This window comes from Ranitomeya variabilis, chromosome 1, assembly GCF_051348905.1.
Source record: "Ranitomeya variabilis isolate aRanVar5 chromosome 1, aRanVar5.hap1, whole genome shotgun sequence".
NCBI lineage: Eukaryota > Metazoa > Chordata > Amphibia > Anura > Dendrobatidae > Ranitomeya > Ranitomeya variabilis.
In genome coordinates, this window is record NC_135232.1 from 461,940,800 (window position 1) to 461,966,308 (window position 25,509).

General features: G+C 45.8%; 1 protein-coding gene across 1 annotated transcript in view; it reads right to left on the reverse strand.

Moving 5' to 3' along the window:
- Positions 1-25,509, reverse strand: part of TXN (thioredoxin) — a 38,455-nt gene that overhangs the window by 7,184 nt on the left and 5,762 nt on the right. Inside the window, exon 2 of the mRNA XM_077250481.1 lies at positions 3,860-3,964. Within this exon, the coding sequence (XP_077106596.1) occupies positions 3,860-3,964 (105 nt within the window). The remainder of the gene's footprint in view (positions 1-3,859; positions 3,965-25,509) is intronic.

Consider the following 25,509-nt stretch of genomic DNA (forward strand, 5'->3'; position numbering starts at 1 on the left):
AACGACAGAAAAAAAAAATTGAGCAGCAGCATGTACAGTCATTGAGAATCTACATAAATCACCGGGGTACGATCACGTGGGGGTGAGATTTACTGTGAAATAGGAAGGTTTTTCACATGGATTTTGAAGCAAATTTCACCGTATGCACCTCAAGCATTAATTTACAAAGGTGCTAATGTAAAGTTCTACACTGTGGGTCAATTCTTGTGTAGATTGTTGTGCACAGCGTGGATCAGATTTGTTGTTAATCTCAGTCACTTTGCAGCAACTGGAATATACTGAAGCAAGTCCTGAGGGAATATTGCAGAGGCCCCATGTGACCATACCTTTGGGCTAAATTTACACATCCAAACAAATCCGTAACAATGTGTCCATGGGAGCTTGCACTAGTCTGGTGTACTGGACCTTCTCAGCAGCTCTACACCCTGGCTCAGAGCCGAGTCCCCAGAGTTCACCTATATGACTAGATACTTGCCCTCACAAAGGGGTTCTCAGCATGAACAAAGTACATTGTAAGGCCGGCGTCACACTCGGCGTAAGACAATACGGTCCGTTTTTTACGTCCGTACTACGGCCGTAATACGGAGAAATGTTCCCAAAATAGTGATCCGTAGTCAGGGTGTGTCAGCGTATTTTGCGCATGGCATCCTCCGTATGTAATCCGTATGGCATCCGTACTGCGAGATTTTCGCGCAGGCTTGCAAAACCGACATCTAATGGATTTATGTGCTCAAATGTTCGGGAAAACATGTATACAGTATATATATATATATATATATATATATATATATATGTCATTGAGACACATATATATATATATTCTGTATTTAGATTTCATTCAGCGCGATATCTGTGAACAGCCGGTAATTCAATTACCGACTTTTCATTTCTCCTGCACAAACCCGACATGATATGAGACATGGTTTACATACAGTAAACCATCTCATATCCCCTTTTTTTTGCATATTCCACACTACTAATGTTAGTAGTGTGTATGTGCAAAATTTCAGCGCTGTAGCTGCTGAAATAAAGGGTTAAATGGCGGAAAAAATTGGCGTGGGCTCCCGCGCAATTTTCTCCGCCAGAATGGTAAAGCCAGTGACTGAGGGCAGATATTAATAGCCAGGAGAGGGTCCATGGTTATTGGCCCCCCCGTGGCTAAAAACATCTGCCCCCAGCCACCCCAGAAAAGGCACATCTGGAAGATGCGCCTATTCTGGCACTTGGCCACTCTCTTCCCACTCCCGTGTAGCGGTGGGATATGGGGTAATGAAGGGTTAATGCCACCTTGCTATTGGAAGGTGACATTAAGCCAGATTAATAATGGAGAGGCGTCAATTATGACACCTATCCATTATTAATCCAATTGTTGGAAAGGGTTAAAAAACACACACACGTTATTAAAAAGTATTTTAATGAAATAAACACAGCGGTTGTTGTAATAATTTATTGTTCTCTCAATCCATCAGGAACACCCTCGCTTGGAAAAATAATAAACGCACAAGATACATACCTTCTGGTGAACCGTCTCGTCCCACGAAGTAATCCATCTGAAGGGGTTAACTAATATTACAGGCAGGAGCCCTGCTAATGCAGCTGTGCTCCGTGCCTGTAATCCCCGGGTGCTGAAAGGAAAGCAGTGATCTGTACTTACATTGAGTCGCGGTGAGGCGCCCTCTGGTGGATGTTCTCATGAACTGCAGCCTGGGAACTTTTTCCCACGCTCCAGGTCATATGAGGACATCCACCAGGGGGCGCATCACCGCGACTGAAGGAAATGTAGGTCAATGACCTACATTTCATTCATTCGCCGGGGATTACAGGCACGGAGCACCGCTGCATTTAGCAGGGCTCCTGCCTGTAATATTAGTTAACCCCTTCAGATGGATTATATCGTGGGACGAGACGGTTCACCAGAAGGTATGTATCTTGTGCGTTTATTATTTTTCCAAGCGAGGGTGTTCCTGATGGATTGAGAGACTAATAAATTATTACAACAACCGCTGTGTTTATTTCATTAAAATACTTTTAAATCGTGTGTGTGTGTGTGTTTTTTAACCCTTTCCAACAATTGGATTAATAATGGATAGGTGTCATAATTGACGCCTCTCCATAATTAATCTGGCTTAATGTCACCTTCCAATAGCAAGGTGGCATTAACCCTTCATTACCCCATATCCCACCGCTACAGGGAGTGGGAAGAGAGTGGCCAAGTGCCAGAATAGGCGCATCTTCCAGATGTGCCTTTTCTGGGGTGGCTGGGGGCAGATGTTTGTAGCCACGGGGGGGCCAATAACCATGGACCCTCTCCTGGCTATTAATATCTGCCCTCAGTCACTGGCTTTACCATTCTGGCGGAGAAAATTGCGCGGGAGCCCACGCCAATTTTTTCCACCATTTAACCCTTTATTTCAGCAGCTATAGCGCTGAAATTTTGCACATACACACTACTAACATTAGTAGTGTGGAATATGCAAAAAAAAAGGGGATATGAGATGGTTTACTGTATGTAAACCATGTCTCATATCCTGTCGGGTTTGTGCAGGAGAAATGAAAAGCCGGCAATTGAATTACCGACTTTTCACTAACACCGCTGCGTATTTCTCGCAAGTCACACTGCAGGTCCGTGTGGAATCCGTATTTTTCTCGCCCCCATAGACTTTCATTAGCGATTTTTTTGCGCAATACGCTGACAAACGCAGCATGCTGCGATTTTGTACGGCCGTAGAAAGCCGTATAATACTGAACCGTAATATACGGCTAATAGGAGCAGCCCCATTGAGAATAATTGTGCCGTATGTAATGCGAGTTTTACGGACGTAGTTTCTGCGCTCTTACGTCCGTAAAACTCGCCAGTGTGACGCCGGCCTAACCAATATATCTTGGAATAAAAAAAAATAGGTTCCACAATTAAATGCATTAAAAAAAAAAAAAAAGATAAATAAAATGTCCTTGTGCTGAGATAACCTTATAAATGTGCCCTGCTGTGTACTGTGTAATGGCTGTGTCTGACCGTACAGGAACATGGTCTGATCATAGCACAGCTCCTGGGCAGGGGAGGAAGCAAAGCATTACATAAGATTATACAATTTTTTTATTTTTTTTATTAAGGACTCCTTTGCTAATATGCGCTATGCAATGGTAACCCTACGCTTTATACCCTCCAGGTCAGAAGTACTATTTGTTTCAGGTGACTTTCCAGGATAAGCAGTCATGCGGATAAGCAGTCTAACACACACGTCACACAGACTTCAGGGCTTCCTGCTCCCATGACTCTGTAGCACCAGTACTCAGCTGTTAGTGGACCCTGCAAATCTTTGACCATTTGTTCTATAGACTGCAATACTGCTTTTATTTTAGAATTGAACGTCTCATATGAAGCCCAGCCTGTTGTTGGCGTCACAGGAGTCCTAAGATTGCAGCCATGGGGGCATTAGTCTCCCAGATGCCACAGCAGCCCATTGGCTCGCCCCAATCTTGTCACAGCCATTTAAATATTGCCAGCAGCATCTAAATGGCTATGCAGGTTGAGTTAATGTAGATGTCGGCTGTGTAACACAGAAAGCATCTGAGAAGCGTGGAGATGGTTCAGCCTTACACATGCAAACCCTGGCACCAACATACACTTCTGTCCACTTGCGCCAAGGGCTTAAAACTCTATCCACATGGAACAGAGGCCATGCTACAGATATGTAATTAAATCTTTTTTAGATTTTTACTCATTGCCCAGAAGGTTAATTCAGTTTTCAGCCTTTTCAATGAGAGGCGAAATCTCCATGTGGAACACTTGTAGAAAATATCACCCCCCCCACCCCCGTTACAAGCGCAGCCTTAGATAACTCTCACAGACATTACTTACATCAACGAAAGGACTGATCATTTTACATGGCCCACACCATGTGGCTGTGAAGTCAACAACTACAAGTTTTGCACCAGCGTCCGATAGGGCAGCTTTAAATTCATCCTGAAATATAAAGAATAAAAGGGAATTTAAATATACATTGTCCCATTCATGTCATTTATTCCCATGTAATATTAAATTAGGTTTATATTAGCCAGAGCCAGTGTGGAACCAATTTCATTTACCAATTGTAAGTGGAAATGCAGAATATTAAACCTCCAAATGAAGGACTGAATTAAACTAGGCCTAGCATGTCAGAGTGAGGAGACCTATACGCCATGCATGCTCCTCTGGGAAATTAAATATGCAAACTACCTCTTCAGAGAGGAAGAGGACTTGAACTCTAGTGCCACCTATAGGAATTAGAAATCCTAAAAATGAATAGTGACTAACAAGCCTTGCGATAGGACATAAGGAATTATGAATTAAACTAGAAATATGTGGGAGAGAAAAACATGATTTTATCAAAACATAGCTGAAATCAGGGTCTCTGGTCCTACATTATGCTGCTCTCAGATTACATAGCAAAAACCTGGTAACAGATTTCCTCTAACGAAAAAAATGTCACCTTGCATCAAAATTGCATGAAGGTACTTGTATGTATAAAAGGGGCGAGTCATTTTGACAACTGGCCAGAAAACATGGGTTACGAGGGTGAATATACGGCAATTTGCTTTACTTCTTAAGTGTCAAAACTGAAAGTTGCCCTGGCTATCAGAGGCACAAAACACCCAAAAAGCGAAAAGGTAAAAAAAAAAAAAAAAAAAAAAAAAAAAAAAAAAAAAGTATCACCACAATCACTCATGCTCCATTATATAATAATGAATGAAAAAAAAAAAATCGTTTAGCAGCATAGGTTTCTGGGCAGGGAACCACCCTATCTAATATGTTCAATACCGGTGGAGGTGTTGTCTTGTACAACTTGTTAAAAGACTTCATTATACAAAAATGGACACCAATCCCTTTTATATTCATTGTTTCTGCCATTTACAATTAAGGGTTCAACTAATTTACTTACACTAATTTATTCACATATCTACAGTATTTGCATTACCCTGATGAAACCTTCTAAGGATTTCAGATTACACAGTGACTTGGCAGTATTGTTATGCAAGGCCTATCTGCAAGAGAACACTTCTCCGCTGATCCAGAAAATGTAACAAACTCTGGAGACATTAGAGCATTGTGGGCAATTCATTTTCCCGAGGGGCCACATGAGAGACCGTGACTGTTGTGGAGGGCTGAACCAATAGGCTTAATTATACTCCATATTAATATCGATATATTACAATATAATTATCAATAATATAATTGTAGCACTTAATATTGAGCAGAATTAAGTATGCCGACACCCCTATATATCGCATGAACCACCCCCACAGCCCCTTATCTACACTATAAGAGGCCCCCCACATGCGGCCCCACACAGCCTCCCCCACTTTTGGCATGAGGCCCCACACAGCCTCCCCCACATTAGGTTCTTTAGAAGGACGAAGATCTGGGGATTTATTCTGATGGAATATAGGCTGAACTGGATGGACAAATGTTTTTTTGGCCTTGCTAACTATGTTGCATGCGGCCCCACACAGCCTCCAAGGTAAGACAATACCTGAACTTTAAGAAAAGCATTAAGCTACTTACGGGTAGCGGCATTTTTCGGAGGCCCATGACAGCACCACGAGAGAGGGGATCCGCCCCTTTAGGAACAGGAAACCCACAGATACAAAAGGGCGGCACCTCTCCCACGCATCAGTTGGATTACAGAGCCTGAGAGGACTACCGCAGTTAATGACAAGCAAACACAATATTGCATACAATTGAACACAATGACTTTAATAAAGTAACACACGTGAGAAGATAACATTTCTTCTTTAAATTATTTAGTTGTTTATAACCCCAGGATGTGCAACCCCATGTGAAAAGGGAGGGAACTAAGGGTGCTGTCATGGGCCTCCGAAAAATGCCGCTACCCGTAAGTAGCTTAATGCTTTATTCGGACTCCCATGACAGCACCACGAGAGATTTACAGAGATGTAAGCCAATTTTAGGGAGGGACCACAGCCTGTAGCACCCTTAACCCGAAGGTGAGATCTGAGGAGAACCCCAAGTCCAACCTATAGTGTTTAAAAAAGGTGGAAGGGGATGACCATGTGGCCGCCTTACATATCTGGTCGACCGACACTCCAGACCTCTCTGCCCAGGATGACGCCATGGCTCGGGTGGAATGTGCCCTCAGATTCTGCGGAGCTGGACCCCCACCTGTCGTGTAAGCAAGAGAGATAGCCTCCCTAATCCATTTAGCAAGTATGTATTTTGATGCTCTAGCCCCTTGGAAGGACAGGAATAGTGCATTATCCTTCTTCCAATCATTAGTGACCGAGATATATTGAAGAAGGCATCTCCTGACATCTAAGGTATGGAGCTCCCTTTCTTTAGGGTTAGAAGGATTAGGGATAAATGAAGGTAAAACTATCTCCTGCGATCTGTGAAACTGGGACACTACCTTTGGTAAGTAGGCTGGGTCTGGTCTAAGGATAACTCTATCCTGGAGAAATTCCATATACGGGGGAAGTCTAGAGAGCGCCTGGATGTCTCCTATTCTGCGAGCTGATGTTATAGCTATTAGGAAAGCTGTTTTGAGAGACAACATCCTGACTGAGGCTTCATTCAACGGCTCAAAAGGGGGCTTTGTCAAAGAAGAAAGGACAAGATTTAAATCCCATGGAACCATTTTGTTTCTATATAACGGTCTAATTCTTCCGACCGCCTTAATAAATCTTGACACCCAGTAGTTGCCCGCAATATTACATGAGAACAGGGCCCCAAGTGCTGAAACTTGTACTCTTAATGTGCTTGTGGAGAGTTTTAACTCTAACCCCCTTTGCAAAAATTCCAAAATTTGACGTATTGGTACCCCATCCTTAATGTTAAAATCTGAGGAAGTTAGAAACTTTCTCCAGGTTCTGGAGTAGATTCTTGTTGTTATTGGCTTTCTACTTTTTAAAAGGGTATCAACTAATTTAGGAGAGAAGCCTTTATTCTCTAACAATGACCGCTCAAACTCCAAGCCGTCAAATGAAGTCCCTTCACTTGTGGATGGAGTATCGGCCCCTGGGAGAGTAAATTTGGGATGTCTGGAAGCACCCAGGGATCGCCCACTGACATCGTCCTGAGCCATGAAAACCAAGTTCTCCTGGGCCAGAAGGGCGCAATCAGAATAAGTCTCGCACGATCTTCTCTGATTTTCCTCACCACTAGGGGTAACAGGTTCAGTGGTGGGAAGGTGTAGGCCAGAGAAAAATCCCATTTTATGAGGAATGCGTCCACTGCCAGTGGATTTTCCCTGGGATTTAGGGAACAAAAGTTTTTTACTTTTTTGTTTTGTTTCGTGGCAAATAGGTCCACCACTGGTCGACCCCATAAGCGGACAATCTGCTTGAAGATGTCTCCATTTAGAGACCATTCTCCTTGCTTAAGAACGTTGCGACTGAGAAAGTCCGCTTTTATATTGTCTTTTCCTGTGATGTGTAGAGCAGTCAAAGATTGTAAATTCTCTTCTGCCATCCGGAGAAGACGATCTGTGATCTGCATCAAAGTCTCGGAGCGTGTACCTCCTTGATGATTTATATAGGAGACTGCCACCCGGTTGTCCGAGAGGATCCTGACGTGGTGGCCCTGCAGATACATGAGGAGTTTTTTAACTGACAATTCGATTGCCAATAATTCTCTCTGATTGGATGAAGATGTTGAGTATGGTTCCCATTGGCCTTGAACTACAATGTCATTCATGTGAGCCCCCCAACCTGAGGAGCTAGCATCCATAGTTACCACTCGGGATACATCTATCATCCAGGGAACACCTGCCGACAAATTATCCCTATCCAGCCACTAATTTAGGGATTCGAGAGTCGCTGGTTCTAAAGTTATCTTTTCCTCCAATACACCCCTCAAGATCCTGTCCTTAATCAAAATTTCTTTCTGGAGGGATCTAGTATGAAAATGTGCCCACCTTACCGCTGGAATGCACGATGTGAGGGACCCCAGCAGGGACATGGCTTGCCGAAGGGTCATAGAGGGTGTATTAATTGCTTTTAATACCTGATGCTGAATCTGAGTTAATTTATTTTCCGGAAGATAACACTGTTGTGTAGTTGAATCTAATAATAAACCCAGGAACTTCTGAATGTTTTGAGGCTGTAACCGAGATTTTTCAAAATTAATTATCCAGCCCAGGCGTTCCAACTTAACCCTAGTTAGTTCTAGTTGGGATAAACAGTGTTCTACCGAGTTCCCTGCTATGAGGAAATCGTCAAGGTATGGGACAATAAGGACATTAGATTCCCGCAAGTGAGCCATCACCTCCGCCACTATTTTTGTGAATACTCTAGGGGCTGATGTTATACCGAAAGGAAGAGCTCTGTACTGAAAATGATAAACCACTCCTCCCATTAATACTGCTACCCTCAAGAACAGGTACGTGGTAATAGGCATCCTTTAAATCGACTACCACCATAAAGCAGTTTTTGAACAGTATCTTTATTGTTGAGCTGATGGACTCCATCTTAAAAGTATGCTTAACCAGATAACTATTAAGATGCCTGAGATTTATGATGGTTCTATACGACTTATCAGGTTTCTGAATAAGAAACAAGGGAGAATAGAATCCTTTCCCTCCGGAACCTGTGTAAGAACCTTCTTAGAACAAAGAGACCACACCTCTTCTTCTAGAGCAGATTGTTCTAGGGGATTAGAGCGCAAGGGAGTTAACATAAATTTATCCCGTGGGGTATGGCAAAACTCAAGTGTAAGACCCCGAGAAATAGTATCTTGTACCCAGACACTATTCGTGATCTCCGACCATTCCGAACCGAAATGTAAAAGTCTACCCCCCACCGGGGTTCCTAGTCATTTGTCCTCTTTCTTTCTTTCTTTCTTTTGAGGAACGACGGAACATATATCCCGTACCTCATCTACGTCTGTCTTCCCACCTAGACCGATCCCTTGAAGGTGAAAAGGTACGCTTCCCTCCGCGACCAAACCTTCTTTTATTAAAGGGACGACGGTAGGACCCAAGCAGATTGGGGAATTTCTTTTTGTCATCTCCCGCTTTCTCTAGGAGTTCATCTAAGGTGGGTCCGAATAGATACTCCCCTTTACATGGAATGATACAAAGTTTTGACCTTGATTGTATATCACCTGGCCAACATTTCAGCCATAGAGCCCTCCTGGCTGCATTTGAGAGACCTGCTGCTCTAGCAGCCATTTTGACAGAGTCAATGGATGCATCTGATAAGAAAGCAGCTGCTTCTTGGATCACTGGTAAGGCAGTCAGAATAGAATCCCTTGATGCACCTTCTTTCAACTGGGTCTCTAATTGTTCCAGCCAGACCATCATTGATCTGGCTGTACAGGTTGAAGCCACCGCAGGCCTTAAGGCACCAGCCGCCATTTCCCAGGTACTCTTTAGAAAGGTGTCTGCTTTTCTATCAAGGGGGTCCTTAAGGGTCCCCATGTCCTCAAAAGGGAGAGAGGCCCGTTTTGCCACTTTGGCTATTGCCGCATCCAACTTGGGGGCTTTTTCCCAATTGGTGACCGCTGGATCATCGAATGGATATCTGCGCTCGAGGTAAGGAACCCTTTCTCTCGGGTTTTTTCCACTCTTTAATGATAAGATCCTGGATTTTCTCATTGAGCGGAAAGACTCTGCGTTTTTTCTGCTCCAACCCACTAAACATAATTTCCTCCTTGGAAAGTTGGGGTCTCGATTCTGTTATGCCCATCGTTCCTCTGACCGCTTTAACCAGCTTATCCACTCGTTCAAGGGGCAGACAGAAGCGGGCGGTGTCCTCATCCGAGGAGGACGACGATGCAGCTGAACCGGAGAAAACTTCCTCCTTATCCTCTTCTACTGAAGAATCGGAGTGTAATGGAGCTTTAGATTTAGAACTTCCTCCTTGAGAAAGACCCTTTAAGGATTGTCTGACCTCCATTCTGATCATCTCTTTCAAGCTGGTGGTCATAGTAAGGGATTCCTCCGCTACCGTCTGCTGGATACAGGGGCCACATAACTTTTTAGGGCACGAATCAGGTAGGGGAACCCCGCAGATACCACATTCCCTGTGTTTCGCCTTCCCGGCACATTTCTTCCCCTATAATAGAACATATGAGGGGAATCATGTCACTGGGTGAACTTTCACGAAGATCACTTACCAGCGCTGCCCAAAGAAAAGTACCGGAATACGAGGGGGATTTCTTCTGGCTGATGCTCCAGACCCCTGTCTGGAGGAGCTTTTGTGGCCAGACTCACTACTCCTTTTGTCGCGATCCTTCCCTTTGGGCTTCTGGGACACCTCTTCCAGCACCTGCACGCGCTCGTCCTCCATCTTCACCAAATATGAGGCCAGAAGCAAGGGATCACGATCCGGAGTTCTTTTTATAGCCCCTCCTCCGGTCAGCAGCTGTGCCCAGCGCTCCCCTGATTGTTTTTACAGGCCTCCCCCTGGTGCAGGTGGTAATCTCTGGGGCTCAGAACGCCGGCGACGCTATACCGGTGGGCGCCGCCATCTTGGATGCACTGCGCATGCGCAGGACCCCGGAAACCCGGAAGTGACTGCCGGCTCCTCCCCCCGACGTCACCCGGGCTCCCAGCGCTTTCCATCAGCGCTCAGAGCGGCGAGGACGCCGGACAGAGCCGCAGCACCCCCCGGGTGGCGCCCCCAAGCGCCGCCGCAAACAGAGACCCCAGCCACCCCAGAAGGAGGAGACCCAGGGGACATACTCACCTAGCGCTGCCTTGGAGACGGGACACCACTGGTGACCGCTCCCTGCTGGAATGCCGCCGACATGCAGCCCTGCCAGGACCATCGCGACATCTTCCAGGAACACCGCACCGGCCGAGGTAGGAGAGTCGGCCGGCCGGCCTGGGATCCTTTTGTAAAATCTGCAGGATCCCGTCCCATTAGGAACAGGAAACCAACTGATGCGTGGGAGAGGTGCCGCCCTTTTGTGTCTGTGGGTTTCTTGTTCCTAAAGGGGCAGATCCCCTCTCTCGTGGTGCTGTCATGGGAGTCCGAATAAACAGGAGCTTCTGTAACAATTTACAGAAAAAAAAACAAACAAAAAAAAAACACCACAACATTAACCCCTTCCCGACCCATGACGCCTATGCGGCGTCATGGAATGATCGCGTCCCTGCAGATCGGGTGAAGGGGTTAACTCCTATTTTACCCGATCTGCAGGGAGAGGGGGAGTGGTACTTCAGCCCAGGGGGGGTGGCTTCACCCCCCCGTGGCTACGATCGCTCTGATTGGCTGTTGAAAGTGAAACTGCCAATCAGAGCGATTTGTAATATTTCACCTAAAAAACTGGTGAAATATTACAATCCAGCCATGACCGATGCTGCAATACCATCGGCCATGGCTGGAAAACCTGAAGTGACCCCCCCCCACCCCACCGATCGCCCCCCCAGTGCTCCGTTATGGGGTACGGTCCCCTCCGTCCTGTGCTCCGCTCCCCCGTCCTCCTGCCCGCTCCCCCCCTGCTCCTATGTCACCCCCCCGGTGCTCCAACGCCCCCCCCGTGCCCCGATCTCCCCCCCCTTATACTTACCTAGGCTCCCGGTGTCGGTCCGTCTCCTCGCTGGGCGCCGCCATCTTCCAAAATGGCGGGCGCATGCTCAGTGCGCCCACCGAATCAGCCGGCTGGCTGATTCATTACAGGTACATTTTGATCGCTGTGGTAGGTTCTAACACAGCGATCAAAATAAAAAAATAATAAATAACCCCCCCCCCTTTATCACCCCCATAGGTAGGGACAATAATAAAATAAAGAAAATATTTTTTTTTCTTTTTCCACTAGGGTTAGGGTTAGAACTAGGGTTAGAACTAGGGGTAGGGTTAGGGGTAGGGTTAGGGTTACGGGTAGGGTTATGGCATGTGCACACAGAGCGGATCGGCCGCGGATCCGCAGCGGATCGGCCGCGGATCCGCAGCGGATCGGCCGCGGATCCGCAGCGGATTGGCCGCGGATCCGCAGCGGATCGGCAGCGGATTGGCCGCTGCGAATTCGAAGCAGTTTTCCATCAGGTTTACAGTACCATGTACACCTAAGGAAAACCAAATCCGCTGTGCCCATGGTGCGGAAAATTCCGTGCAGAAACGCTGCATTGTATTTTCCGCAGCATGTCAATTCTTTGTGCGGATTCCGCAGCGCTTTACACCTGTTCCTCAATAGGAATCCGCAGGTGAAATCCGCACAAAAAAAACACTGGAAATCTGCTGTAAATCCGCAGGTAAAACGCAGTGCCTTTTACCTGCAGATTTTTCAAAAATCGTGCGGAAAGATCTCACACGAATCCGCAACGTGGGCACATAGCCTTAGAGTTAGGGTTGGAATTAGGGCTAGGGTTTGAAATAGGGTTAAGATTAGGCTTGTGGTTAGGGTTACGGATAGGGTTAGGGGTGTATTGGGGTTACAGTTGTGGTTAGGGTTGGGATTAGGGTTACGGTTGGGATTAGGGTTAGGGATAGGGTTGGAATTAGGGTTACGGGTGTGTTGCGGTTAGGGTTGTGGTTAGGGGTGTGTTGGGGTTAGGGTTGTGATTAGGGTTATGGCTACAGTTGGGATTAGGATTAGGGGTGTGTTGGGGTTAGTGTTGAAGTTAGAATTGAGGGGTTTCCACTGTTTAGGCACATCAGGGGTCTCCAAACGCAACATGGCGCCACCATTGATTCCAGCCAATCTTGCGTTCAAAAAGTCAAATGGTGCTCCCGCCCTTCCAAGCCCCGACGTGCGCCCAAACAGTGGTTTACCCCTACATTTGGGGTACCAGCGTACTCAGGACAAACTGGGCAACAACTGTTGGGGTCCAATTTCTCCTGTTACCCTTGCAAAAATAAAAAATTACTTGCTAAAACATAATTTTTGAGGAAAGAACAATTATTTTTTATTTTCACGGCTCTGCGTTATAAACTTCTGTGAAGCACTTGGGGGTTGAAAGTGCTCACCACACATCTAGATAAGTTCCTTCGGGGGTCTAGTTTCCAAAATGGGGTCACTTGTGGGGTGTTTCTACTGTTTAGGCACATCAGGGGCTCTGCAAATGCAATGTGACGCCCGCAGACCATTCCATCAAAGTCTGCATTTCAAATGTCACTACTTCCCTTCCGAGCCCTGACGTGTGCCCAAACAGTGGTTTACCCCCACATATGGGGTATCAGCGTATTCACAACAAACTGGGCAACAAATATTGGGGTCCAAATTCTCCTGTTACCCTTGTGAAAATAAAAAATTGCTTGCTAAAACATCTTTTTTGAGGAAAGAAAAATTATTTTTTATTTTCACGGCTCTGCGTTGTAAACTTCTGTGAAGCACTTGGGGGTTGAACGTGCTCACCACACATCTAGATAAGTTCCTTGGGGGGTCTAGTTTCCAAAATGGGGTCACTTGTGGGGGGTTTCTACTGTTTAGGCATATCAGGGGCTCTGCAAACGTAACATGATGCCCGCAGACCATTCCATCAAAGTCTGCATTCCAAAACGTCACTACTTCCCTTCCGAGCCCCGGCATGTGCCCAAACAGTGGTTTACCCCCACATATGGGGTATCAGCGTACTCAGGAGAAACTGGACAACAACTTTTGGGGTCCAATTTCTCCTGTTACCCTTGGGAAAATAAAAAATTGTGGGCTAAAAAATCATTTTTGAGAAAAGAAAAATTATTTTTTATTTTCATGGCTCTGCGTTATAAACTTCTGTGAAGCACTTGGGGGTTCAAAGTGCTCACCACACATCTAGATTAGTTCCTTGGGAGGTCTAGTTTCCAAAATGGGGTCACTTGTGCGGGAGCTCCAATGTTTAGGCACACAGGGGCTCTCCAAACGCGACATGGTGTCCGCTAACGATTGGAGCTAATTTTCCATTCAAAAAGTCAAATGGCACGCCTCCCCTTCCGAGCCTTGCCGTGCACCCAAACAGTGGTTTACCCCCACATGTGAGGTATTGGTGTACTCAGGAGAAATTGCCCAACAAAATTTAGGATCCATTTTATCCTGTTGCCCAGGTGAAAATGAAAAAATTGAGGCTAAAATAATTTTTTTGTGAAAAAAAAGTACTTTTTCATTTTTACGGATCAATTTGTGAAGCCCCTGGGGGTTTAAAGTGCTCACTATGCTTCTAGATAAGTTCCTTGGGGGGTCTAGTTTCCAAAATGGGGTCACTTGTGGGGGAGCTCCAATGTTTAGGCACACGGGGGCTCTCCAAACGCGACATGGTGTCCGCTAAAGATTGGAGCCAATTTTTCATTGAAAAAGTCAAATGGCGCTCCTTCCCTTCCGAGCCTTGCCGTGCGCCCAAACAGTGGTTTACCCCCACATGTGAGGTATCAGCGTACTCAGGACAAATTGGACAACAACGTCCGTGGTCCAGTTTCTCCTTTTACCCTTGGGAAAATAAAAAAATTGTTGCTAAAAGATCATTTTTGTGACTAAAAAGTTAAATGTTCATTTTTTACTTCCATGTTTCTTCTGCTGCTGTGAAACACCTGAAGGGTTAATAAACTTCTTGAATGTGGTTTTGAGCACCTTGAGGGGTGCAGTTTTTAGAATGGTGTCACTTTTGGGTATTTTCAGCCATATAGAACCCTCAAACTGACTTCAAATGTGAGGTGGTCCCTAAAAAAAATGGTTTTGTAAATTTTGTTGTAAAAATGAGAAATCACTGGTCAAATTTTAACCCTTATAACTTCCTAGCAAAAAAAAAAATTTGTTTCCAAAATTGTGCTGATGTAAAGTAGACATGTGGGAAATGTTATTTATTAACTATTTTGTGTCACATAACTCTCTGGTTTAACAGAATAAAAATTCAAAATGTGAAAATTGCGAAATTTTCAAAATTTTTGCCAAATTTCCACTTTTTTCACAAATAAACTCAGAAATTATCGACCTAAATTTACCACTAACATGAAGCCCAATCAATATGTCACGAAAAAACAATCTCAGAATCGCTAGGATCCGTTGAAGCGTTCCCGAGTTATTACCTCATAAAGGGACACTGGTCAGAATTGCAAAAAACGGCAAGGTCATGAAGGGGTTAAACATAAAAAGAGAAGCAGTTTACTTGGTCTAAAGGCCATGATTCTCCCAAATCTGGTGTTCTTCTCCCTGTGCGCCTCCATTCCTGAGACATATAGAGTGTGATTGACCAAAGCTTTTTCGCCAGTATTCTGGCACAAAAAGCTTGCAACAGTTGAGATTTTGGCACAACTGTTAGCTACACTAAAAATCAGCAATTTGGTGTTCTCACGTCATTTTCAAGCAGATCAAAGAGGGAGGAGCTGGGGTATAATGACCACCGCTCGTCATGGGGCTGGAGAAAGATTTGTGGCGACACACACGCCCATCCGATTCATGAAGAGAGGTATGCCTGTTCATTAATTAAGAGTGTCTAAAAACCGTCCATCTACTCATCAAAAACAACGCCGGTCTTGATGCATCAGGCCCATAGTGTTAGGCAAGGAGGCAAAATACTTAAAAGATGCCTCCTTGACTAAAAACACAATTTAAGAACTGGGTGTACAAAGGGTGCAAGCCTTCAAAGAGGATACATTTTTTTTAAAGGTCACTAAAGTTAGAAACAAAAACAAACAAACAAAAAAAAAAAAAAAAAATCAAAAAAGGGCATCATAAGCCTGAGGGGGCAACAAACTTAGCTGAGCACTCCAACGCTTTGTTACTGAGATTTTTATAGTCTTGGTGCCAGGGTGGATTGATTTAAATCACGCCGATTTAAATCATGATTTAAATCACGATTTAAATCAAAAGATTTTTTTCTATTTAAATCGGATCGATTTAAATCATGATTTTAATCATGATTTAAATCAAAAGGTTTTTTTTCAATATAAATCACGATTAAAATGAGAAGTGAGAGCAGTGCGCATGTGCGCCCATAGTTACACGGACGAAACTAGGGGCAACGATCTAACGCCAGGGTGAGGGGGGGACCCCAAAGTAAGTAAAAATCTTTTTTGTTTTACTATATGGCAATAGGTAGGTGTTTAAAAGCAGCATGTCTTAATTGTATAAACTATTAATAGCCTCCACATTTTGTTCAAACTGCCCCTTTAATTCCACACTTCTAGCTTGGTTTCACTTTTGGTTTAGTTTCTTTTTCCATTCAGTTGACATGCCCAAACTTGTTGGATAGTCAGCATCCTACAGAAACCTCTGGAAGAGCATGGCATTGTGAATGTTACACATATACAGCCTTTATTCTACTGAGTTAAACAACTCAGCTTTATCTCATGATGGAAGAACCTTTGGATGGTAAAATATTTTCCTCAAAAAGCAGTTTATTGAAAAAAATCCGATTTAAATCAAAAAAATCCGATTTAAATCAAAAAAATCCGATTTTTTTGATTTTTTTAAAAAAACATTGATTTTTATCCACCCTGCTTGGTGCAGAGATCCACCAGCAATCAAAACTTCTGACAAGTCACCATGCCTCTCAGAAACACATAACCTTTGATGGAGGATTAGAAAGATGACACAATCTACATTTGCTGAAGCCAAAGTTAAGAGTCATGTTCAATAAATGTTTAATGAGAAGGAAGAAATGTTTATCTAACTGCTCAACTGGGAACTTTAGTCGTCTACTTTGAACAATTGAGTAAGGCGGAAGCAGCGGCTAAGCATCACGGAAGCCTCCCACTATAATACAGGTTTTGTAAGACCTAGCAATAAATCTCAGCCTTTATTTAAATGAGTCATTAGCCTTTAAATTCACCCATTTGCTTTTTATCAAAACAGTACACATATGCATAGATATCATTACGAAAAAAGAAAAAAAAAAAGTCAGCTAAACGTAACCAATTCTGAGAATTATCACCTAAAGGTACCTTCACACTAAACGACTTTGCAGCGATAACGATAGCGATCCGTGACGTTGCAGCGTCCTGGATAACGATATCGTTGTGTTTGACACGCAGCAGCGATCTGGATCCTGCTGTGATATCGTTGGTCGTAGCTGAAAGTCCAGAACTTTATTTGGTCGTCAGATCAGCGTGTATCGTTGTGTTTGACAGCAAAAGCAACAATGCCAGCAATGTTTTACAATGGTAACCAGGGTAAATATCGGGTTACTAAGCGCAGGGCCGCGCTTAGTAACCCGATATTTACCCTGGTTACCATTGTAAAAGTAAAAAAAAACACTACATACTCACCCTCTGATGTCTGTCACGTCCCCCGGCGTCCGCGCTGCTGCTCAGAGCTTCCTGCACTGAATGTGTCAGTGCCGGCCGTAAAGCAAAGCACAGCGGTGACGTCACAGCTGTGCTTTAGGGCCGGCGCTTACACAGTACAGGGAAGCTGAAGGCGAGGGACGCGACAGACACGGCAATGTAAGTATGTAGTGTGGTTTTTTTTACATTTACATTGGGTTACTAAGCGCGGCCCTGCGCTTAGTAACCCGATGTTTACCCTGGTTACCTGGGGACTTCGGCATCGTTGTCTAGATCGCTGCAGCGTCACTTAATGTGACGGTACCTTAATGCTGGGCTGCGGAACCTCAGGCCCCAGGGCCATTTACGGCCCTCGATGACCCCCTATCTGGCCCCCCCAAGCAGATTGTCAGGGACCGCATTCTAGGTCGGGGGGGGGGGGTGTAGTTTGATTGCCACCAGCTCATTAATTTCTTCCTGCTCTGTTAGGCTACGTTCACATTTGCGTTGTGCGCCGCAGCGTCGGCGCCGCAGCGCACAACGCAAACAAAAACGCGGCAAAACGCACGCTAAAACGCTGCGTTTTGCGCCGCATGCGTCCTTTTTGGCCGAAAGTTGGACGCAAAAAAAATGCAACTTGATGCGTTTCTTGCGTCCAACGCTTGCGGCCATGCGGCGCAAAACGCAGCACAACGCATGTCCATGCGCCCCCATGTTAAATATAGGGGCGCATGACGCATGCGGCGCCGCTGCGGCGCCCGACGCTGCGGCGCTGACCGCAAATGTGAACGTAGCCTTAGTACACATATGCAGTGTTCACTACTGATCACTGAAGGCATGCAATGACAGATTACATCCTGAATCCAGTGTCAGAGTCAGGATGTACTTTGTGGGCCGAGTTTGTACGGCCCCAGAAAGACGGTATAAATATCCACATGGCCCTTGGCACAAAAGAAAAAAAAAAAAAAAAAAGATTCCCCACCCCTGACCTAATGAGTGGTTAGTGAAAGGAATACCCCTTTACCTCAGTGAAAAATACAATGGAGAATGGTCATATGGTCCACCATCTGCTGTCGTATGAGGCCTAGGAACAGCCTGCCGTCGGGAGTTATGGCTGGCATAACAAGAGAGCAGTAGCAAAATAGTGCAAAAATACTAATATTTATTGAAATAATTTCTTTAAAAAAAAGGGATTGTCCACTGTTGGGGAATTTTTTTTTTTTTTTTTTTAATGCCCCAAATGTACAAAAAAAACAAACAAAAACAAACCACTTTCTTACTTAACCTGCACCGCCCTTCTGCTCAGAGTCCCCAGTGATTTGTGACAATCAGCGACCCCTGATGTGCAGCAGTTTTCACAGCTCCACGAATGCTGCAGCCCCATCAGCAACTTCTAGTTATTATCACATGACCTCTACAGCCTATCCGCTGCAACTGACTGGTCTCCGCTCTCACGATCACGAGACAGACATGTTTAAGGATTTAAGGTACCTTCACACGAAACGACTTTGTAACGATATCGCTAGCGATCCGTGACGTTGCAGTGTCCTCGCTAGCGATATCGTTTCGTTTGACACGCAGCAGCGATCAGGATCCTGCTGTGATGTCGCTGGTCGCTGAATAAAGTCCAGAACTTTATTTGGTCGTCCGATCGCCGTGTATCGTTGTGTTTGAAAGCAAAAGCAACGATACCAGCGATATTTTACACTGGTAACCAGGGTAAACATCGGGTTACCAAGCGCAGGGCCGCACTTAGTAACCCGATGTTTACCCTGGTTACCAGCGTAAAAGTAAAAAAAACAAACAGTACATGCTCACCTGCGCGTCCCCCAGCGTCTGCTTCCTGCTCTGACTGAGATCCGGCCCTAAAGTGAAAGTGAAAGCACAGCGGTGACGTCACCGCTGTGCTGTTAGGGCCGGAGCTCAGTCAGTATCAGGAAGCAGACGCTGGGGGACGCATGTAAGTATGTACTGGTTTTTTTTTTTTTACTTTTACGCTGGTAACCAGGGTAAACATCGGGTTACTAAGCGCGGCCCTGCGCTTAGCAACCCGATGTTTACCCTGGTTACCCGGGGACCTCGGCATCGTTGGTCGCTGGAGAGCGGTCTGTGTGACAGCTCCCCAGCGATCAAACAGCGACGCTGCAGCGATCGGCATCGTTGTCGCTATCGCTGCAGTGTCGCTTCGTGTGAAGGTACCTTTAGTTTGAAGGTCTTCGCAGATCCATGTTTAAACAAAATCAGATAATGAAGTTATTACAGTCAGGAAAAAGGCTCATTAATGGAGATTCCAGTTGCAACAGCCTGGTTTGGAAATGTAGGATTAATCTCTGTTAGGCTAGGGTCACATTGCGTTAGGGCAGTCCGTTTAGCGCATAGCGCTACGGACTGCGCTAACGCAATGTTCCAAAAGGGATCGCGTTAGCCGATCCCGCTAGCACAGATCCCCGATCTGCGCTAGCGAGGAACGGACCGTGAACGCTGCAAGCAGTGTTCGCGGGCCGTCACTTAGGCTAGGGTCACATTGCGTTTATGGCTGAGCGCTAACGGACAGCGTTGCACGGGGAAATTAACGCCGTGCAAGGCGTCCGTTAGCGCTCCCATTGCCCGCAATGTTAAAGCGCATTGCTAGCGTGTGTCATTTTCGGCACGCGCTAGCGATGTGCCGGTCTTTTGTAGCGCACCTCGGACGCTGCTTGCAGCGTCCGCAGTCCGTGCCCCGCTCTCGCAGATCGGGTATCTGCGCTAGCGGGGACGTTTAGAGCGACCCCGAAAAAGACATTGCGTTAGCACAATCCGCTAGCGCTTAGCGCTAAATGGATTGCCCTAACGCAATGTGACCCTAGCCTCAAATGACGGCACATCGCTAGCGCACGCCCAAAGTGGGCGGGCGCTAGCAATGCGTTCACCATTACAGGCAATGGCGGCATTAACGGACTACGTTACACCGCGTTATGCCTTATACTGCTGATAAGGAGCTGCAAGATCCCACCCGAAATCAGTGTTCTGGTACCCAGGAACAAGGTTTTGCAGAGCAGTCTTGAATGGAGCTGTGGTGTGCCCTCACTCAATCCTCTACAATCATTATCTACCAGACCGACTGACACCGCAAAGTAGTTTGCTGTGAAACCCCCTGTCGGTTAGATACAATTCTAACAGATACATAACGGTTATTTTGAGTCAAATGCTAATCATTTACAGACAATAGTGTGACATATCCAAGATGAGTCAAGTCAATAACATGAACTCAGCTTAAAGAGTAACACAATGCCTCAGGGTTTGGAGACACCGAAACAGACGCTTCCTGAACACTTGTATTAGGAAACAGATCTTTCAACAGCATTTCATAATTACCGTAATGGAAGCAATAATTTCACATGCACCATTACAGGAACCCATCTTCGTCAAAATTAGGCTTTGTGAAGGGTGGGAGGACACTGAAATACAGACTACATACAGTATTTCTAAGGCCTCTTTCACACTTCCGGCTTTCACCTCCTGTCACAATCCTTCGATTTTTGAGAATGCAGGATCCTGCAAAAAAACTTGCAGGATCCTGCATTTTCTCAGACTTGTATTAGGCTGCTTTCACACTAGCGTCGGCACGGGGCCGTCGCTATGCGTCAGCCCGACGTACCGACGCATACTGTGAAAAAAATGCCTGACGTGGGCAGCGGAAGCAGTCTTACGACGCTTCCGCTCCCCCATTGCAAGGTCCGGGGAGGAGGGGGCGGAGTTTCAGTCGAAAATGGCAGACTCGACGCACAAAAAAACGTTACATGTAACGACGCAATACGTCGCAATGCGTGGGTAATGTTAGTCTATGGGGAAAAAATGCATCCTGCAGACAACTTTGCAGGATGCGTTTTATCTCCTAAATGACGCATTGCGACGTGCAGCCAAAAAGGCTAGTGTGAAGGAAGCCTTAGCGACGGATTGCCATCCGTTTTATCCGTCTTTCACTGGATCCTGCATAAAAAATAAAAAACAACTGTCCGTCGGGCAGAGAAAACGTTCAGAGGAACGTTTTTTCTGCATGTCGGAAAATCGGACAACGACTCAGCCTGCGCTGCCCATCACTGGCTACAATGGAAGCCTATGGGCACAGGATGCGTCGCTGCCTGTGAAAAGCAGGAATCCAGCGACGGGTCCCATCTTTTCAAAGAGAGCATGCGTGGAAGAATTTCCCGTCAGGGAAATGCTCTCTTTTTACTATTGATGCTGCCTATGCAGCATCAATAGTAACAAGATAGAATGTGAAAAATAATTTAAAAAATAAACACAATATTCTCACCTACCGGCGTTCCTGCACAGTGTCACCGATGCTCCCGGCAGCTAGCGTTACTTCCTAGTAATACATTGCGAAATGTCGCGATGTATTACTAGGAACGCTAGCTGCCGGGAGCATCGCTGCGCGGATGCCGGTAGGTGAGAATACTGAAATTTTTAATTTTTTTTTTTTTAACCTTGTTTGTGTTGTGTATGCGTTTTCGCAGCAGAAAACTGCTGCAAAGAGACATACACAACAGGTGCACATAGGCTCGACGGGTCCGTCAGAAAGACGGGCCCAGTGCACACGTTTTCCATAATCTGCACAGGATCCGTCATTTCAACGTCTTGACGGATCCTGTCCAGATTTGGAAGACGGAAGTGTGAAAGAAGCCCAAGTGTATGTGCACAGAAGCCAGAATTGCTGTGTGTTGGACGTTGCATAATTACACAGCATACGCATAGCGGTCAGATGTTATAGCATAGTGGATGGGATTTCAAGAAATCCCAAGTCCGGAGACTGACATGCGGCGGGTCTCGCCAGACCGCAGCATGTCAATCTCTCTTGTGGATACGCTAATCTCCGCAAGAGAAATTTCACCCATAGAAGGTATTGGACGCGGTGAATTTGCATGGTTCAGTGACCACAAAGGATTCACCTGCATTTAATAGACGGCAGCACCTTCGATATAGCGATGCTACTTCCGGATCATGTGCACCCAACCTAAGATGTCCATCAGGTACACACAGCAACCAGCATTACACCAGAGAAGTCTAAGATGGCAACTAGTTGTGCATGTCCTAGTTTCTAGGTTGAGATCACACATGCAGTTTTTGATGCCTTCTTGAGTCAGGGATGAATCCACCACTAAGGAACGGTAAAGGTCCTTGCCTTATATTGTCCGGTCCTTTTGAATTGCAGCTCAAAAACTGCATATGTTATTTCAGCCTGACAAGTCGAGAGCACATCCCAATACAGGTGCAAACTGGATCTATTGTCCTTGTGGCTTCCAGTGACAGATCATTGTAGCTGTCCCGCAGAGTCAATAGAAAGATAAAACATCCCTTACCAACGATGGACAATTCCCTTCCGATTTTAGTGTGTTAATATAGTACTGTTGCCCCATAATGGCAGACATGTTTATGTAATCTTTTCCAGTCTGCTGTGCACAGATCACGACAGCTAGAACAACTCCTTAGGCCGGTTTCACACGTCAGTGGCTCCGGTACGTGAGGTGACAGTTTCCTCACGTACCGGAGACACTGACACACGTAGACCCATAAAAATCAATGCATCTGTGCAGATGTCATTGATTTTTTGCGGACCGTGTCTCCGTGTGCCAAACACGGAGACATGTCAGTGTTCGTGGGAGCGCACGTTTTACACGGACCCAATAGAGTCAATGGGTCCGCGTAAAACACGCACCTCACACGGACATTCTCCGTCTGGGGTCCGTGTGCGTGCAGGAGACAGCGCTACAGTAAGCGCTGTCCCCCCCACATGGTGCTGAAGCCGGTATTCATATCTTCCCTGTAGCAGCGTTTGCTATAGAGAAAATATGAAGAATAGTGTTAAAAATAAAGATTTAGGTGTCCGCCGCCCTCCCACCCCCTGTGCGCCCCCCCGCTGGTCAGAAAATACTTATCCGGGTCCCCCGTCGGCTGTCGCTCCTTCCTGGTCTGGCCGCGCCTCCTACTGTATGCGGTCACGTGGGGCCGATCAATTACAATCATGAATAGTCGGCTCCGCCCCTATGGGAGGTGGAGCCACATATTCATGACTGTAAATGATCGGGCCCACGTGACCGCATGCAGGAGAAGCCGCGGCAAGACCAAGAAGGAGCGACAGCCGACGGGGGACCCGGATAAGTATTTTCTGACCAGCGGGGGGGCGCACAGGGGGTGGGGGGGCGGCGGACACCTAAATCTTTATTTTTAACACTATTCTTCATATTTTCTCTGCAGCAAACGTTACTGCAGAGAGGATATGAATCGCAGCTTCAGCACCATGCAGAGTGGGTACCACACGCTCCGTGTGGTACCCACTCGCCATACGGGCGGCACACGTGTGCCGCACGTATGGCCTCCGTGAGTTCCCAGGCACACGGACACGGATAACTCCGGTACCGATTTATTCCGGTACCGGAATTATCTGGACGTGTGGGACAGCCCTTACAGGGTTTTACCAGCCTCTAATAAAATAATCAGGAAAAAAAAAAAAAAAAAAAAAGAAGTAACCCCATCAGCTGATTCATGCTGGAGGCACCAAGAGCAGCACAAATCATAGACCAGTTCATGTGTTTTACTCTGAAATGTTACAGCATTTAAGAGAAAAAAGATTGCACATCCAGCAATCATTTTAGAAGACAGACCATACTTTGTGTTATCTGCTGTAGCTTTTTGGCATTTTAGAAAGGTATAATGCTAAGACATTTGTGTGTAAATTTTAATTCACCTAGTGCAAGTAAAACTTTGTTGACTGGGTTGTTTCTGTGCAGACGACACCACCACCTATATAGCACCATTGATTCCATGGTGCTGTACATGAGAAGGGGTTACAAGTTACAGATATCACTTACAGTAAGCAAACTAACAATGACAGACTGATAGAGGGGCGAGGACCCTGCCCTTGCGGGCTTACATTCTACAGGATTTCACGGATCCGGCGCCATAGGGTTCCATTATAGCAAGTGACGGATCAGGTGCTGTCCGTTTTTTTGACAGACACAAAAAAACGCTCCTATGTCTGTTTTCTCCGGCCACCGGAAAACGGATGAAACGTGAGGCCATCCATCGCTAATACAAGTCTATGAGAAAAAAAATAAATAAATAACACAGATCCGGCGGCAACTCTTGCCGGATCCATTTTTATTTTTCTCAAAATTTGCCAGATTTTGCCTGACGGCAAGAAACTGATGTGTGCAAGTAGCCTTATTAGTTTGCACATATTCTTCTAAGGCTACGTTCACACGATAGGTGCAGAAAATCTAACATCAAAATCTATTAAGTAAATTAGGTTACTTGCATTTGTATTGCATTTTTTCTTGGGCTTTTTTTTTTTTTTTTTTTTTTTTTTTTAAACAAAGCCTCTGTTTGATACTTCTTATTTGGCTTTAACAGAAGTTTATTGTAGTCATGTGAATTACATGCAGTTTTGGGGTGTTTCGCATTGAAAACGCATGTGCATTCATTTTTACCTGTGGATTTCCCCCATCTAATGAAAGCCACACAAAACTCAGCATAGTCGTAACGGAAATTGACATGTTGTGGATTGGAGAAACACACCGTTAAAAAAATTAATACTGACCCATATGAGGGTACGTGTCCACGTTTAGGATGGGGGTACGTGTCCACGTTCAGGATGGCAGGCGGTTTGGACAGAGCAGCAAACACACTCCGCCCAAAGCTCCGCCCCCTTCTGTAGACATGATCACATCCGGAATCATCGCACCCCACATAGGGCCCTGCGTTTTCCCTTGCAGCGTCGCAAGGTAAACGGACATGCTGCGATCCAAAAAGACGCGCCGCATGTCCGGAATCACAGGGCCGCCGGATGCGTGTTACCACGCATAGTGGAGATGGGATTTCATAAAATCCCCTCCACTATGCTGTAACATCTGGATGCTGCGTGTTTGACGCTGTGGCTCTGCGCAGTGTCAAACACGCAGCGTTTCCTGAATCTGGAAACATACCCTAACTAAGCAATAGGGATGAGCGGTCATGTTCAGTGATACTCAGATATCACTTGAATGCCTAGGTACTCCACAAGAACTGGCTGGTGCTCGGATTTGAAGCTCCAATCTCCGCCCCAAATGTTTGGCGCCTGCCAGTCACTGATGCTGTAGCCATCTTGGTAGTGGCATTACTGCGACTGGCCATCCAGATTAGTTTAGAGGTTATAAGGCCGGCGTCACACTAGCGAGTTTTACGGACGTATGAGAGGTGCAGAAAATACGGATTGCATACGGTACCATGGTTCTCTATGGCCCTGCTCCTATCTGCCGTATTTTACGGATCCGTATTATACGGTCTTGTACAGTAGAAAATCGCAGCATGCTGCGTTTGTCAGCGTATTGCGCAAAAAAAAAAAAAGCCAATGAAAGCCTATGGGGGCGAGAAAAATACGGA